This window comes from Panthera uncia (assembly GCF_023721935.1).
Source record: "Panthera uncia isolate 11264 chromosome B2 unlocalized genomic scaffold, Puncia_PCG_1.0 HiC_scaffold_24, whole genome shotgun sequence".
Lineage (NCBI taxonomy): Eukaryota > Metazoa > Chordata > Mammalia > Carnivora > Felidae > Panthera > Panthera uncia.
The window spans coordinates 50,860,723-50,874,061 of record NW_026057580.1 but is presented as its reverse complement, the minus strand read 5'-3'; the positions used below and the strand labels follow the sequence as shown (position 1 = coordinate 50,874,061).

The window sequence follows — 13,339 nt, the reverse complement described above, 5'->3', positions numbered from 1 at the left end:
TTTTTTTTTTTTTTTTTTTTTTTTTTTTTTTTTTTATATTGCAGTGTGATGATTTATAAGGAATATACATTTGGTCATCTGAATGACCAAACATAGGGGCACCTATGTGGCTTGGTCGGTTAAGTGTCTGACTTCAGCTCAGGTATGATCTCATGGCTTGTGAGTTCAAGCCCCGCATCAGGCTCTGCTGACAGCTCAGCACCTGGACCCTGCTACAGATTCTGTGTCTCCTCCTCTTCTCTCTGCCCCTTCCTCACTCGTACTCGGTCTCTCTCAAAAATAAGTAAACATTAAAAAAAAAAAAAAAAAGAATACAATTATAAAAAATGAATGACCAAATGTGTATTTCTGTCATATATACTTGGTCTTTGTCCACAGTTCCTCATTCACAGCTTCCAAAACTTTCCGAATTTCCTAAGGGAAGAAAAATAAAAATGTTTCTGTTTCTCTCTCTCGTTATGTTGAGGTTACTTTTACATTTACTTATTTTTTTGAGAGACAAAGGGACAGGGCACAAGTTGGGGAGGGGCAGAGAGAGAAGGAGACACAGAACCCAAAGCAGGCTCCAGGCTCTGAGCTGTCAACACAGAGCCTGACGCGGGGCTCGAACTCACAAACTGTGAGAACATGACCTGAGCCGAAGTCGGACGCTTAACCGACTGAGCCACCCAGACGCCCCTGTTCAGGGTACTTTTTAACCCTACTACAGGATGGGGGCTAGTTGCTAGGAGAACCTACTTTTTGGTTAGAGGGTTGGAACTTTCAGTCCCATCCCCCTGACCTCCAAAGAAGGGAGTGTAGAAAGGAGAGGAGCTGGAGGTCAGATCATTTGCCATTGACCAAAGATGTAATCAATCATACCTGTCTAATGAAGCCTCCATAAAAACCCAAAAGGCCAGGGTTGGAGAACTTCCAGGTTGGTGAACACATAGAGGTTCAAGGAGAGTGACTTGCCTAGAGAGGTTATAGAAGCTTTGCACGCTTTCTGCATATCTTGCCCTCTGGTTCTCTTCTATCTGGCAGTTCCTGGGTTATGTCCTTTTATAATAAACTGGTAATACAGTAAGGAAAATGTTTCAGTTTTGTGAGCCACTCCAGCAAATTGATTGAACCCAAGGAGGGAGTCATTGAAACCTCCAATCTGTAGCCATTGGTCAGAAGCACAAGTGACATCCTGGACTTGTGACTGGCATCTGAAGTTGTGGAAGGAGGGACAGTCTTATAGACCTGAGCCCTTAACCTGCAGGATCTGATACTTGTGTCCAGATAGATAGTGTCAGAGTTGAATTGAATTGTAGGACACCCAGCTGGTTGGTATCTGAGAATTTCTTTGGTGGTTTGGGAAAAACCCCTTTCGTTCATTGGAATTAGTATTCAGAATCATTAGATACACAAAGGTTTAATTCTTTAAGCATTGACTCTGCTTCCTTTTTTTTTTTTTTAATGTACTTGTTTATTTTTTGATTTATATTCAAGTTAGTTAGCATATAGTACAATAATGATTTCAGGAGTAGAATCCAGTGATTCATCCCCTACATATAACACCCAGTGCCTCTAACCTCACTCCTTTGAATTCAGTTATTATTTTTTTTTAATCATGCATTTCACTTTATGTGTACATCCTTAGGCATCTTGTACTTTTCTTTACTATCATTTTATATCTGTTGTTTTACCATACCTGTGAAATATCTTAGACCCCTAACATGAGTGGAGGCTTCTTAAAGCCATTGGCTCTCTTCTTACATAAATGTGCCTGTTTTATATTTCAAAGTGTTTAAAAAATTGCTGCTTTCTTGAGCAAATAGAAGAAGGTTTATCATGTCCTTATTCCTCCACATTTTGTTCCCATGATTTTAAGTTGAAAACTCAGTCAGCCATCATCTCAGCACTAGATGGCACTTGTGCATCACAACTAGTCATATAACACCTAACGGTTTTTGTGACAAGCGAATGATCTACAAATACAATGTTTGGAATCCCTACGTGGACTTTACTTAAAATAGGAAAATGAAACAGGAGGACACCTACTAAGTACAGTTGCTTTGTAAATACATGGTTGAAGAATATTTTGAATTCATAATCATTATTTCATTATCATATCAATAGGTAATCTGTTCTCCATCCATACCTTCTTAGTCTAATGTTGCCGTAAAGTTGAAATTTGTTTTAAGACCTGTTTGCTATTCATCATGGTTAATTGTACAGCTCCTTACATTGATTCATACCTAACTCTAAGCACTTATTATTCTTTTGTAGGATATAAGAAACTACATGGTTTTGGTTTGAGTATGAATCCTGTAGATACCACTGAGGAGATTGTAAGCATCTCCCCTTTACTGCTGAGAAAACAGAAGCTCAGAGATGTTACTCTGCCCAGCATTAATAGCTAATAGGTAGAACCTTTATTCAAACTCGAGTCTGTTGGATTTCAGAGCCCGGGTGTGCTCTTTCCATTACTCTGATGGTGCCAGGTTTAGTCAATACCCATTCATGTTAAAGTAACTGGATGACTAGTGCAAATGACTGATGTTGGTTTCTTTCTCATATGAGAGATACAACTCAACACCCAAAGAGCAAAGAACCCAATTAAAAAATGGGCTGAATACGTAAACAGACATTTTTTTCAAAGAAGACATCCAGGTGGCCAACAGACACATGAAAAGATGCTTAGCATCACCCATCATCAGGGAAATGCAAGTCAAAACTATAATGCGATATCACCTCACACCTGTCAGAGTAGCTAAACTCAAAAACAAGAAACAAATGTTGGTGAGGATGTTGAGAAAAAAGGAACCCTAATGCACTATTGGTGGGAATACAAACTGGTATAGCCACTGTGAAAAATAGTATGGAAGCTCCTTAAAAGGTTAAAAATAGAACTTCCCTGTGATCCAGTAATTGCACTATACTGGGTATTTACCCTAAAAAGGGATACATGAACCCTTATGTTTATTGCAGTATTATTTACCATAGTCAAGATATGGAAGCAGCCCAAGTGTCCATTGATAAATGAATGGATAAGGAAGATATGATACACACACACACACACACACACACACACACACACACACAAGCGATGGAATATTTTTCAGCCGTAAAAAAAAAAACAATGAAACCTTGCCATTTGCAACCTGGATAGAGCTAGAGAGTATTATGCTAAGTGAAATAAGTCAGAGAAAGACAGATACCATATGATTTCACTCATGTGTGGAATTTAAGAAACAAAATATAGGCAGCACCTGGGTGGCTCAGTTGGTTGAGCATCTGACATCAGCTCAGGTCATGATCTCACAGTTTGTGAGTTCGAGCCCCTCATTGGGTTTGCTGCTGTCAGCACAGATCCTGCTTCAGATCTTCTATTCCCCTTTCTCTTTCTCTCTCTGTCCCTTCCCCACTTGTGCTTTCTTCTCAAAAATATATAGAACATTTAAAAAATTAAAAAAAAAAAAAAAGGAGCAAAGGGAAAAAACAAGAGAAATACCAAGAGAGCAAACTGATGGTTACCAGAGGAGAGGTGGATTTATGAAGGGGATTAAAGAGTACACTTATCATGATGAGCACTGAATAATGTGTAGAATTCTTGAATCACTGTAGTGTACACTTGAAGTTAATATAACACCATATGTTAACTATACTGGAATTAAAATTGAAAACAAAAAATAGAGATGACAAAATAAAATAAAATGGAAACATTCAATAAATGTTAACCATTTGGGTGTTTTTATACATTATGTAACATGAGAAATAGCCATACTGTTTTGTGTAATGTATGAAATAGAATTTGAGCTATTGCTAAACTGGCCTTACATCCCCATTTACAGCTACTGTCCTCGTGGTTATTATTGGAACTTACTTCTTACTCTAAAAAGAGTTCTGATGTAAATAATAAATTATCTGATCCGCTTAGCTAGAGCCAACTTTGTTACAGAAGAGCTTTGTGCCCGTGGATTTGTTCTTGTAAGTTTGTCTAAAGTGAAAGCTCCTTGGGGTGTCTGGGTGGCTCAGTCGGTTAAGCATCCGGCTTTGGCTCCGGTCACAATCTCATGGTTCATTGGTTTGAGCTGCACGTAGGGCTCTGTGCTGACAGCTCAGAGCCTGGAGCCTCCTTCAAATTCTGTGTCTCCCTCTCTCTGTGCCCCCTGTTCTGGCATAGAATAGAGTTATATGTGTACATATTAGGATCCTTCACATTCTGGTGTTAACTTCTCTGGGATCAATACGTACTTGTACTTGCTCTTTACTAATATAGCTTTGAGCAAGTTAGTTTACTTCTTTAAAGCTAGAAGCTTTATCTGTAAAATAAGAATAACATTAGTATGTACCTCCTATGGTTGTGTAAATGAGGTAACGTATGAAAGCAAAACATAGAAAGTACATAAATGAGGGGCGCCTGGGTGGCTCAGTTGGTTGAGCGGCCGACTTCGGCTCAGGTCATGATCTCGCGGTCCGTGAGTTCAAGCCCCGCATCAGGATCTGTGCTGACAGCTCAGAGCCTGGAGCCTGCTTCAGATTCTGTGTCTCCCGCTCTCTGCCCCTCCCCCGCTCATGCTGTGTCTCTCTGTCAAAAATAAATAAACTTTAAAAAAAAAAAAGAAAGTACATAAATGAGAGGTGTGGACAGATATTTCACTTAAGGAAAAAGCATTGCCACAAGGTACTTAGATACATTGGAAGCTGAAAAATTGGAGTAGATGGCACTTAACTAAGGTCATTTACAATAATAAAATCTTAACAAGCTTCAAAAGCTATTCTGTTGTTTTTATATTATGGCAAATTTCAAACATTTGTAAAAGTAAAGCAAATAGCATGAGAGAGCAATGAACCCATGAGGTCCCTATCAGTTAGCTGTCAACAATAATAAAATACATGGCCAACCTTTTATAACTTAAAAAAAATAACTTTAATGAAATATTTTACATATTATGAAATTCACCAATTTGAAGTATTCGGTCATTTGTACAAATATGCCAAGTTATGCACCCATCATCATAAATCAGTTTTCAGACATTTTCACCCCCTTGGTAATATTCCTCCTACCCATTTACAGTTAATCCCAATTTTCACTCTCAGTTCTAGGCAACCACTGATCTACTTTCTATCTCTATGGATTTAACTTTTCTGGACATTTCACGTCAGTGGAATCATAGTGTGTGGTCTCTTGTATGTAGCTTCTTTCATTTAGCACAGTGTTTTTTGAAGTTCATCCATGTTGTAGCATTTATCAATCAGCAGTTCATTTCTTTTTCTTGATGGATTCCAAGTGTATTCCATTATATAGGTAATACTAAGTTTTGTCTACTGTCACAGGGGCCAATCTTTTATCATCTGTATTTTTGTCCTTTTCCCTCTGTTTCATACCCCTACTGAATTATTCAAAAGCTATTTTTAATTTCATAAGTATGATAGCTTAAACACCGATTGTATGTTCCTGCTTTTTATTTTTCTTTTCCCAAACCATCTCCCTCTCTCCTTGTTCATCTTGTCTCTTTTCTTTTCTTTTCTTTTTTTTTTTCTTCTTGTTCCAGGAGTCTTTTTTATTTGTTGTTTTGGTTTTACTTGACAATGAAGAGCTGTCTAGGTCATAAACTTTCAAAAGATAGAGACAAGTTCATTATTTTCTCACTTCAGTGAAACTTCATACATGCTCAGTGGCAAATCCAGGGAGTGATGATTTCTAAAATCTTTTCCAAATCTTTCAAGTCAGCTTCAGTGTTATATGTTGGGCTGGATCTATTTATTTCTGATTCTCATGGGTGATTTGTTGTTGTTGTTGTTGTTGTTGTTGTTGTTGTTGTTTTTTAACTCAGGTTGTTGGAAGAGGAGCCTTTGGAGTAGTCTGCAAAGCTAAATGGAGAGCAAAAGATGTTGCCATTAAACAAATAGAAAGTGAATCTGAGAGGAAAGCTTTTATTGTAGAGGTAAGTTGAGATCTTATTTCCGTTGTGTAATTCTTTACCTAAGATACTCTATGAATTTAATATTGTGAAAGAAGTTGTTTCTCAGTTGTCACTTCTCTGTATACTTCAACTTCAGCAATTTGGTAGATCCAGAGATAATGCCATGGAAACATTTTTCATTCACACTCTTAATTCTGATTAAAAAGTAGAGGAAAAGACTCTTAACTAACTACATAAATGAATCATCCCTTTATTAAAATATAGTCTCATCCATGTGATTCAGATCTATTTCAAGACACAGAATTTAAATTTTAAAATAGAAAAGAAATTATATTTTCTCCCATTATCTAAAATTAAGGGAAATTTTATGCATTCATTTTTGACTGAATATTTTTAGAAATTCAAATGAGATCATTTTACAGGGAAAAATTTCAAATTTGATTATTTCACATTTAGCATGAAAATCTACAACTATTCTCTTACAGATTTGATGATGGAGAATTCAGTAATTGAGATTATTCTATTGTCAGATTTATTCTTAATTTTGTACTATGTTGTATATTAAATTATAGTAGTTCATTAAGTCCGGTTTTGGGGTGCCTGGGTGGCTCAGTCGGTTAAGGGTCTGACTGGTTTCTGCTCAGGTCATGAACTCATGGTTTGTGGGTTAGAGCCACATGTCAGGCTCTGAGACGTTCTTGCAGAGCCTGCTTGGATTCTTTCTCTCTTTGCCCCTTTCCAACTCATGCACAGCTCTCTTCTGCCTCTCTCTCTCAAAAATAAACTTTAAAAAAACATCAGTGGTTTTATCACTTTTTAACCAGTGGATAAGTGGTCTTTATCTTACAAACCTTTCTGAATTTATGTTTGTGATTATATTTAATTATAATTTCAAAATATACTTTATGATATTTTTAAATGTATAACATGGAGACTGAGAACCTAGTTGGGATATGACGAAGTGGATTTTTGTAATTAATTGAATGAGTTGAGAAATGCTGATAGTTTGGGGTCATCATGAAGAAAAGATGATCTCTAATAGTATGCTCCGAGAGTCTGGCCTCAGCCTTGCCTTACTCATGATATTTGTTTATGGTTTAGATAAGGTCTAAAAGTGTATTGGCACTTTCACAAAACTAGGTAAAAGCATATGTGTTAAATACTAGGAATCAGGACTTGAAAAGATTATAATAGCTTGGATAAAAATTTTTTATCAAGGTTATATATACATATAATTGAGATTGTCAGATAGTCCACATATTCTTTTTTTTTTTTTCTTTTTTTAAAGCTTTATTTTATGTACCATAAAATTCACCTGTTGGAAGTACAACTGAATGGTTTTTAAGAGATTCACAAGGTTGGGACACACTTCTTCCTTCATTAGTTCTGAGACCTTGGGCTCCAGTCTCCCACAAAGCAATTGGTCTTCCCTCTACCCCACCTCCTCTGTGTGTCTCTCTCACCTTCAATTTCTTTCATTTACAGATCTTTAACTCCCTTGCCTGCAGCCAATCCCTTCTAATCCCATCTTTCAACTCCAGATAGTTTATCAGAGACACATCTCTTCCAGAGAGACATTCAGACATGAGAATTTAAAAATAAAATAAATAGGGGCGCCTGGATGGCTCAGTTGGCTGGGCGTCCAACTTCGGCCCAGGTCATGATCTTGCAGTCCGTGAGTTCGAGCCCCCCATTGGGCTCTATGCTGACAGCTCGAAGCCTGGAGCCGGCTTCGGATTCTGTGTCTCCCTCTGTCTCTCTGCCCCTCTCCTGCTCGTGCTCTGTCTCTCTCTCAAATATAAGTAAAAAAAATTTTTAAGTGTAAAAATAAAATAATTAACAAAGACTTTATAGCACTAGCCCAGTGTGCACCTCCCCTATGAAAACCACGTGATGAATTCTATCAGGTCACTTCTGGAAAGACCTTGGCTCTTCCTTTATATATTATCATCCTACCTAAAAAGAGCAATAGGTGTTCTCACAGGCTGCTACCTTCAATCCATCATCCCTTCCACTGAGTTATGTCTCTCAGACAAACTTTCAGTAAGACCCAGACAGAGAGCCTGGTTCAGACTCCTTTGTGTCATCACCCTGGCCTCTGCCCCCAACAAGTGAGTACAGTACTTTTGGTTGAAGGCCTAGGCTCCCAACAACCACAGCCTAGACTTTCTCAAACCAAGGAGAGAAGGAGGGGAAGAAACTAGAGGAGAGAGATGCACACTGGGCTTTGGATCAGCCACATTGGATGTGAGTCCTCTACATGTTCTTACTTTGAAAACTTTTATTCCCTTACCCTCCTTCCCATCAAGTTTTCTGCTTCTCAGAAGCAACTACTTTGAGCTCATTCCTTACTTTTCTTTGGTATCCCCCAATCCAGAGACTCTTTGCTATATCAAAGAAACAGCCTCTAATCTTTGGGATGATACAGAGGCATCACTAAGCTGTTTGAAGTCAGGAAGGGAGGGAATCTTTGGTCTACCTTTCAGCCAGTCTCTCTGTTCCATCATTGCCTTATTTGCATAGGTACCTGGTACTCCCAACCCTTTGGAGATTTTATGAGATAAATCTCATTGCTTCTCATTTTTTCTTTTCTTTTCTTTTTTTTTTTTTAGATCTGCTGTGTCCGATACTGCTAATCATTTGCTTTCCAACTTCAAAAATGTGTTGTTGTCTTCTCATTTCACATTCTCTTTATACTTCTTTGTGCCTTGAAAAAATGCCTTTAATGTCTTAGTAGGATTTGAGGAGGGAGCAGGAATACTTACATAATCTGCTATCTGAAGCTCAGTCCTGAACCTTAAGATGAAATATAATAAATATGTATTTATAATAAATGAATATAATAAATAGTGATATTCTTGTGTTAGGACTGAAAATACACAGATGTTGGCTGTAGAAAAATATAGCTTTCTACTAGCATATAGTAAAAAGGTTTATCTTTTTGGACTTCATATGAGCCAGCAGTATAATGTAAATAGTAAGAGGAAGAGAAAGGAAAAGACATAAAAGAGAGAAGAAAGAGAGTAAGGTGCAGTTTGGAGGGACACATAAACAGATGTTTGAGATGTAGAGCAAGAGAAACAGTATAGCCAAACCTCTCACTGACCTTAGTGTGATTCATTGGATTGGGGAAGATTAAAGCTGGAAGTAGGAAGAACAGCTAGGAGAACACACGGCAATTACTACAGCAGTCATGTTACTAAGGCAATGGTAGTGGGAATGCAGAGGAGGCAATTAATTCAAGAGATAGGAGAAGGAAATAGGGAAGACAGCACACATATGCAGAAAGAGTGCAGATTTTAAGTCAGATAAACCAAAGTTCAAACCCTGGCTATACCACTTCCTAGCTGTACGATATTTAACAGCTCACTTAACCCTCTCTGAGCTTTATCTTAAAGGTCCCTCTTCTTTTAAGGTAGAAATGACAATACCTACCTTGCAGAGTTGTGAGAATTATATGGTATCTATAAAGTACCCCCCAATGCCCGGCACAGAGTAGATAGATTATTCAGCCATAGTTATGAAGATGATGACAATGACAGGGCTTCTTCTGGCTTCAATAACTCAGCTCAGTGCCATCTCTGGGATAGTGTCCTAACATTTCTTGGCAAAGTTTATTCTTATTTGTACTTACCATGACTTGTTCATAACTCCTGTTGCAACACTTTGCACATTACCTTAATTATTTGTTTACATGTCCATCTCTCAATTAAAGCGTGAGAGCTCTAGGGCAGGGAATCTTTGCCATCCTGGGCAGGCATTTATGACCACAGTGCCTGCTTACATAGTGAATGATGATAGTTGAGTGATTGAACTAATGTTTTGTACAACCATGAAATTACAATGATGCTGTGAAATCAGTTTCTCATAAGTTAGCACCTTTTAAAAGAAACCTTAATTTGTTACAGCTTCGACAGTTATCCCGCGTGAACCATCCTAATATTGTAAAGCTGTATGGGGCCTGCTTGAATCCAGTAAGTTTGTCACTTTTTCATTGTCACCCATTTGTAAGCAGTGACACGGTAAATGTTTGAGGGGATGTAGTTTTTGAAGCTGTTTTGATCTGTTAGATTATTTCAAAAAAATTGCACTTTATGTATTTGTTTCTAGTCTGTTAACAACACAGTATATTGGAGGAATTATCTTAGGTGGTCTCATCCAGTAAACTCATCGTGTTATGAGATTTATGACATCCTGTGACAGCATCTACTCAGCACTGGAGAAAGTTCTCAAAGATCTTGTGATTATGTGTTCACATTCATTTCCACTCTTAGACAGTGGGCCCCTTGTATAGAAGACAGAGTCTTGGGTCCCCTTTTCTTTCCGTTAATACCATTCACATACTAGAGACCAAAAGAATTTTTAATGCATTTATAAAATTAAAGATTGAACTGGACTATCTGGCCCAAATCACGTAAGGTGCCACAACACTGTAGTTAATTATTCTGACATGTGTTTCTTTTAGGTGTGTCTTGTGATGGAATACGCTGAAGGGGGCTCTTTATATAATGGTGAGTGTCATTAGACTTGTCTTTATCTAGTAGAATAAAATCATTGAAGAGATCTTAATATACACTGTTAGTTGCTTAATGTTCTTCACAGTTTACCCTCAGAATCCCAAAAGGAGGTAATTAAAAAAAAATCTGCTAAAGATTAGAAATGAAAAGATGAAATGCTACAGCATTGGTATATGAAATTTAGAAGTCTAAGTGGTACTTTTCATAATACTAAAAGCATTTAAGTAAGGTAAAATTTGCTTTTTAAACAGATTTTAAAATATCTTCATACTTTTATTAGTGTTTTTGTTTTTTGCCCTCTCTTAGCTTTGAGCCTCCTCATTTGAGAACTCTTTAACCATACTTCCATTTCATTCTGCATAATTTGCTCTCTTCAGAAAAATAAAATTGTGAAAACTCCCTTCACAGAACGTTTTAACAATGAAGGACACTGTCATTTAGTTATTTTTATAGAACAGAGCTAACTTTTTCACTCTTGCAAAACACCAGTGTAGTAAATATATTGTTGCATTTATATAAAATAAATTGTTGCATTCTATTTTTTAAGTTAGTATTTAATTTAAATTTTTATTTATATTTACTGTGTTCATCATTGTTAATGGGTAGCTCTCATACTCCATTGTTTTATTTGATTGAACTATTTCTAGTTTTTAGCTATTGTAGAAAGCATAATTGTAAACATCTTGATTTACATTGTTTTATTTCCTTCTGTACTACTTCTCTATATTTCTGTTACAATAGTATACTATCATATTGTTTATAATTTACATTATTTTGTGAAAGACAGTATCTATCAGTGGAAAAGTGGTAATATATATTGATTTTGCTAGATAGAGCATATATATAACCTTTACTAGAAGTACTATTAGATTTTAGGTATTTATGTGGTATGTATCCATTTGAAATTACTAGATATTTCTATCTTTATATTTAGAAAATAATTAAAAGCAGGACTGATGGGAACATATGTAGAAATAGACCTGGTCATGTGTTCCGACAGTGCTTGCATTCACCCTGTGTCTTTTGTTATATGCAATAAAGTTCTTTTTAGTTTGTGCCTTTCTTTTGCAGTGCTGCATGGTGCTGAACCATTGCCATATTACACTGCTGCCCACGCAATGAGTTGGTGTTTACAGTGTTCCCAAGGAGTGGCTTATCTTCACAGCATGCAACCCAAAGCTCTAATTCACAGGGACCTGAAACCACCAAAGTAAGTTCTAATAGTGCCGTGTCTCGCTCTCCTTCTCTCTCTCTCTCTCCATCCCTCCACCACACCACTCCCTCCCCCCCCACCACTTTCTAATTCAAGCTAATTGTTGCACATGATTTTCTCTTTTCTCTTCCCTTTGGCTTGTTTGAGAGTGTTTATTTTTAACTCACCTTCATTATTTAGTTATTTAAGCTTGCATTTTAAAATGTTCTCTTTAGTAGGATTTTAATTTTAGTTGAATTTTTATTTTTAATAATTCTTGCTATGGATTTGCAAACTTCTAGAATTGGTAAGGCTATAAATTTATTTTGTGCCTGCTGTATATATCATTGCCCCTAGACAGTTCCATGAGATCAGAGACAAGTTTGTCTTGTTCCCTACTATATCCCTAACAGCTAGCACAATGTCCACACATAGTAGACATTTTACAAAAATTTACAGAGTGGTTATTATTTGCCCTTTTAGAGGAAGGCAAAAGAACGTTTCTGGCATCTGGGTAGAAATTGAAAATCTTCTGGATTTCTCCATATTGAGGATCCTAGGATCACAATTCCCTGAATAAGTATTTTAAAGGGTGGAACTTTGGGGTTTTTTTTTTTGTTTATATAGGTATTCAGTTAAAGAAAACATACAGGTATTGTCCCCTTTTCTCTCTGATTATTTTCTTCTTTATCCACTTGTGACAGAGTCTCCACATGCCATTCTCTCGTTCTCTACCCCCAGCCACCACATCAGCCTCATATAAGAGGTTTCCCCTAGGAAATCAGTTTCAAGTATTCCGTTCTCTTGATGCAGGTTTAAAGCATTAAAGTACCCCTTCTGGGTACAACTTGTCACTCTCATGTCTAATCTGATACATTCTACATAGGTTTCAGCTCTTGGAATCACTTGTTCTCACTAGTGTACCTTATTTCTACTCCCAGGCTTAAACTGATTTCTCTTTCCCCAGGTCCCTGGTCAAATAATGTTTAAGACCCAGATTCATGACACCTTTATTTTTTTAACTTGACTCCAGAGGCTAGTACCTTAGCAACCTGTTTTGCCTAGTGAAGAAGAAATCACTTTGTCTTTTTTTTTTCCTGTTTATGAAAATCGAGTCCTGTTTTTCCTCTCTTAATTAACATACAGCTGAATTATCAAAACAAACTCATGAGAATCATAGCTCTTATCCAACAACAAATTGACTATTGATTCAAAGGATCTGGGCAAGCATCAGGTACAAAGCATCTTTTTTCTGGAGAAGCCAGAAACCATCAGATGGAACTTCCAAAAATATCCCTTTTCTTCTATTAGGGCATGTTTTGGCTTTGGAATAACAAAACAATGTACATGAAAATACAAAAGGAAGTCCTTTCAGTTTTCCAATATCTTTTCTATTCCATAATTATACAACTTAAGTGACTGCCTTCATTCTCCATCTACCTATACCCCATAAATCCATAAATGTTAGGTTTATTTAGCCAACCTACTTAGACTGGATATGTCCTACTAAAATCATTTGTGAATAGGAACTCTTCCTTTTGTCTTAAATACCATCAGTATACTTACAAGAAGTCTGGCCTAAGTCATTCATTCCTCTTGGTCATCCTTCTGATTGTACTCATCCTATAGTATTGCAGATTGTCTTTGGGGCACTTAATGCACAAATTGGGCTTTAGAGTTAGAATTGATTTTTCAGAATGTAGTGGGGAGAAGAAAATTCTTTGGAATGGCTA

General features: G+C 36.9%; 1 protein-coding gene across 3 annotated transcripts in view; it reads left to right on the top strand.

Annotated features, from left to right (window-relative positions):
- Positions 1-13,339, top strand: part of MAP3K7 (mitogen-activated protein kinase kinase kinase 7) — an 84,883-nt gene that overhangs the window by 9,931 nt on the left and 61,613 nt on the right. For all 3 annotated transcript variants that reach the window (XR_007462770.1, XM_049654008.1, XM_049654007.1), the window contains exons 2-5: positions 5,808-5,918; positions 9,806-9,871; positions 10,363-10,408; positions 11,486-11,624. Coding sequence is in view for 2 of the 3 variants with exons in the window: in XM_049654008.1 (XP_049509965.1) it covers positions 5,808-5,918; positions 9,806-9,871; positions 10,363-10,408; positions 11,486-11,624 (362 nt within the window). In the remaining variant the exon portion in view is untranslated. The remainder of the gene's footprint in view (positions 1-5,807; positions 5,919-9,805; positions 9,872-10,362; positions 10,409-11,485; positions 11,625-13,339) is intronic.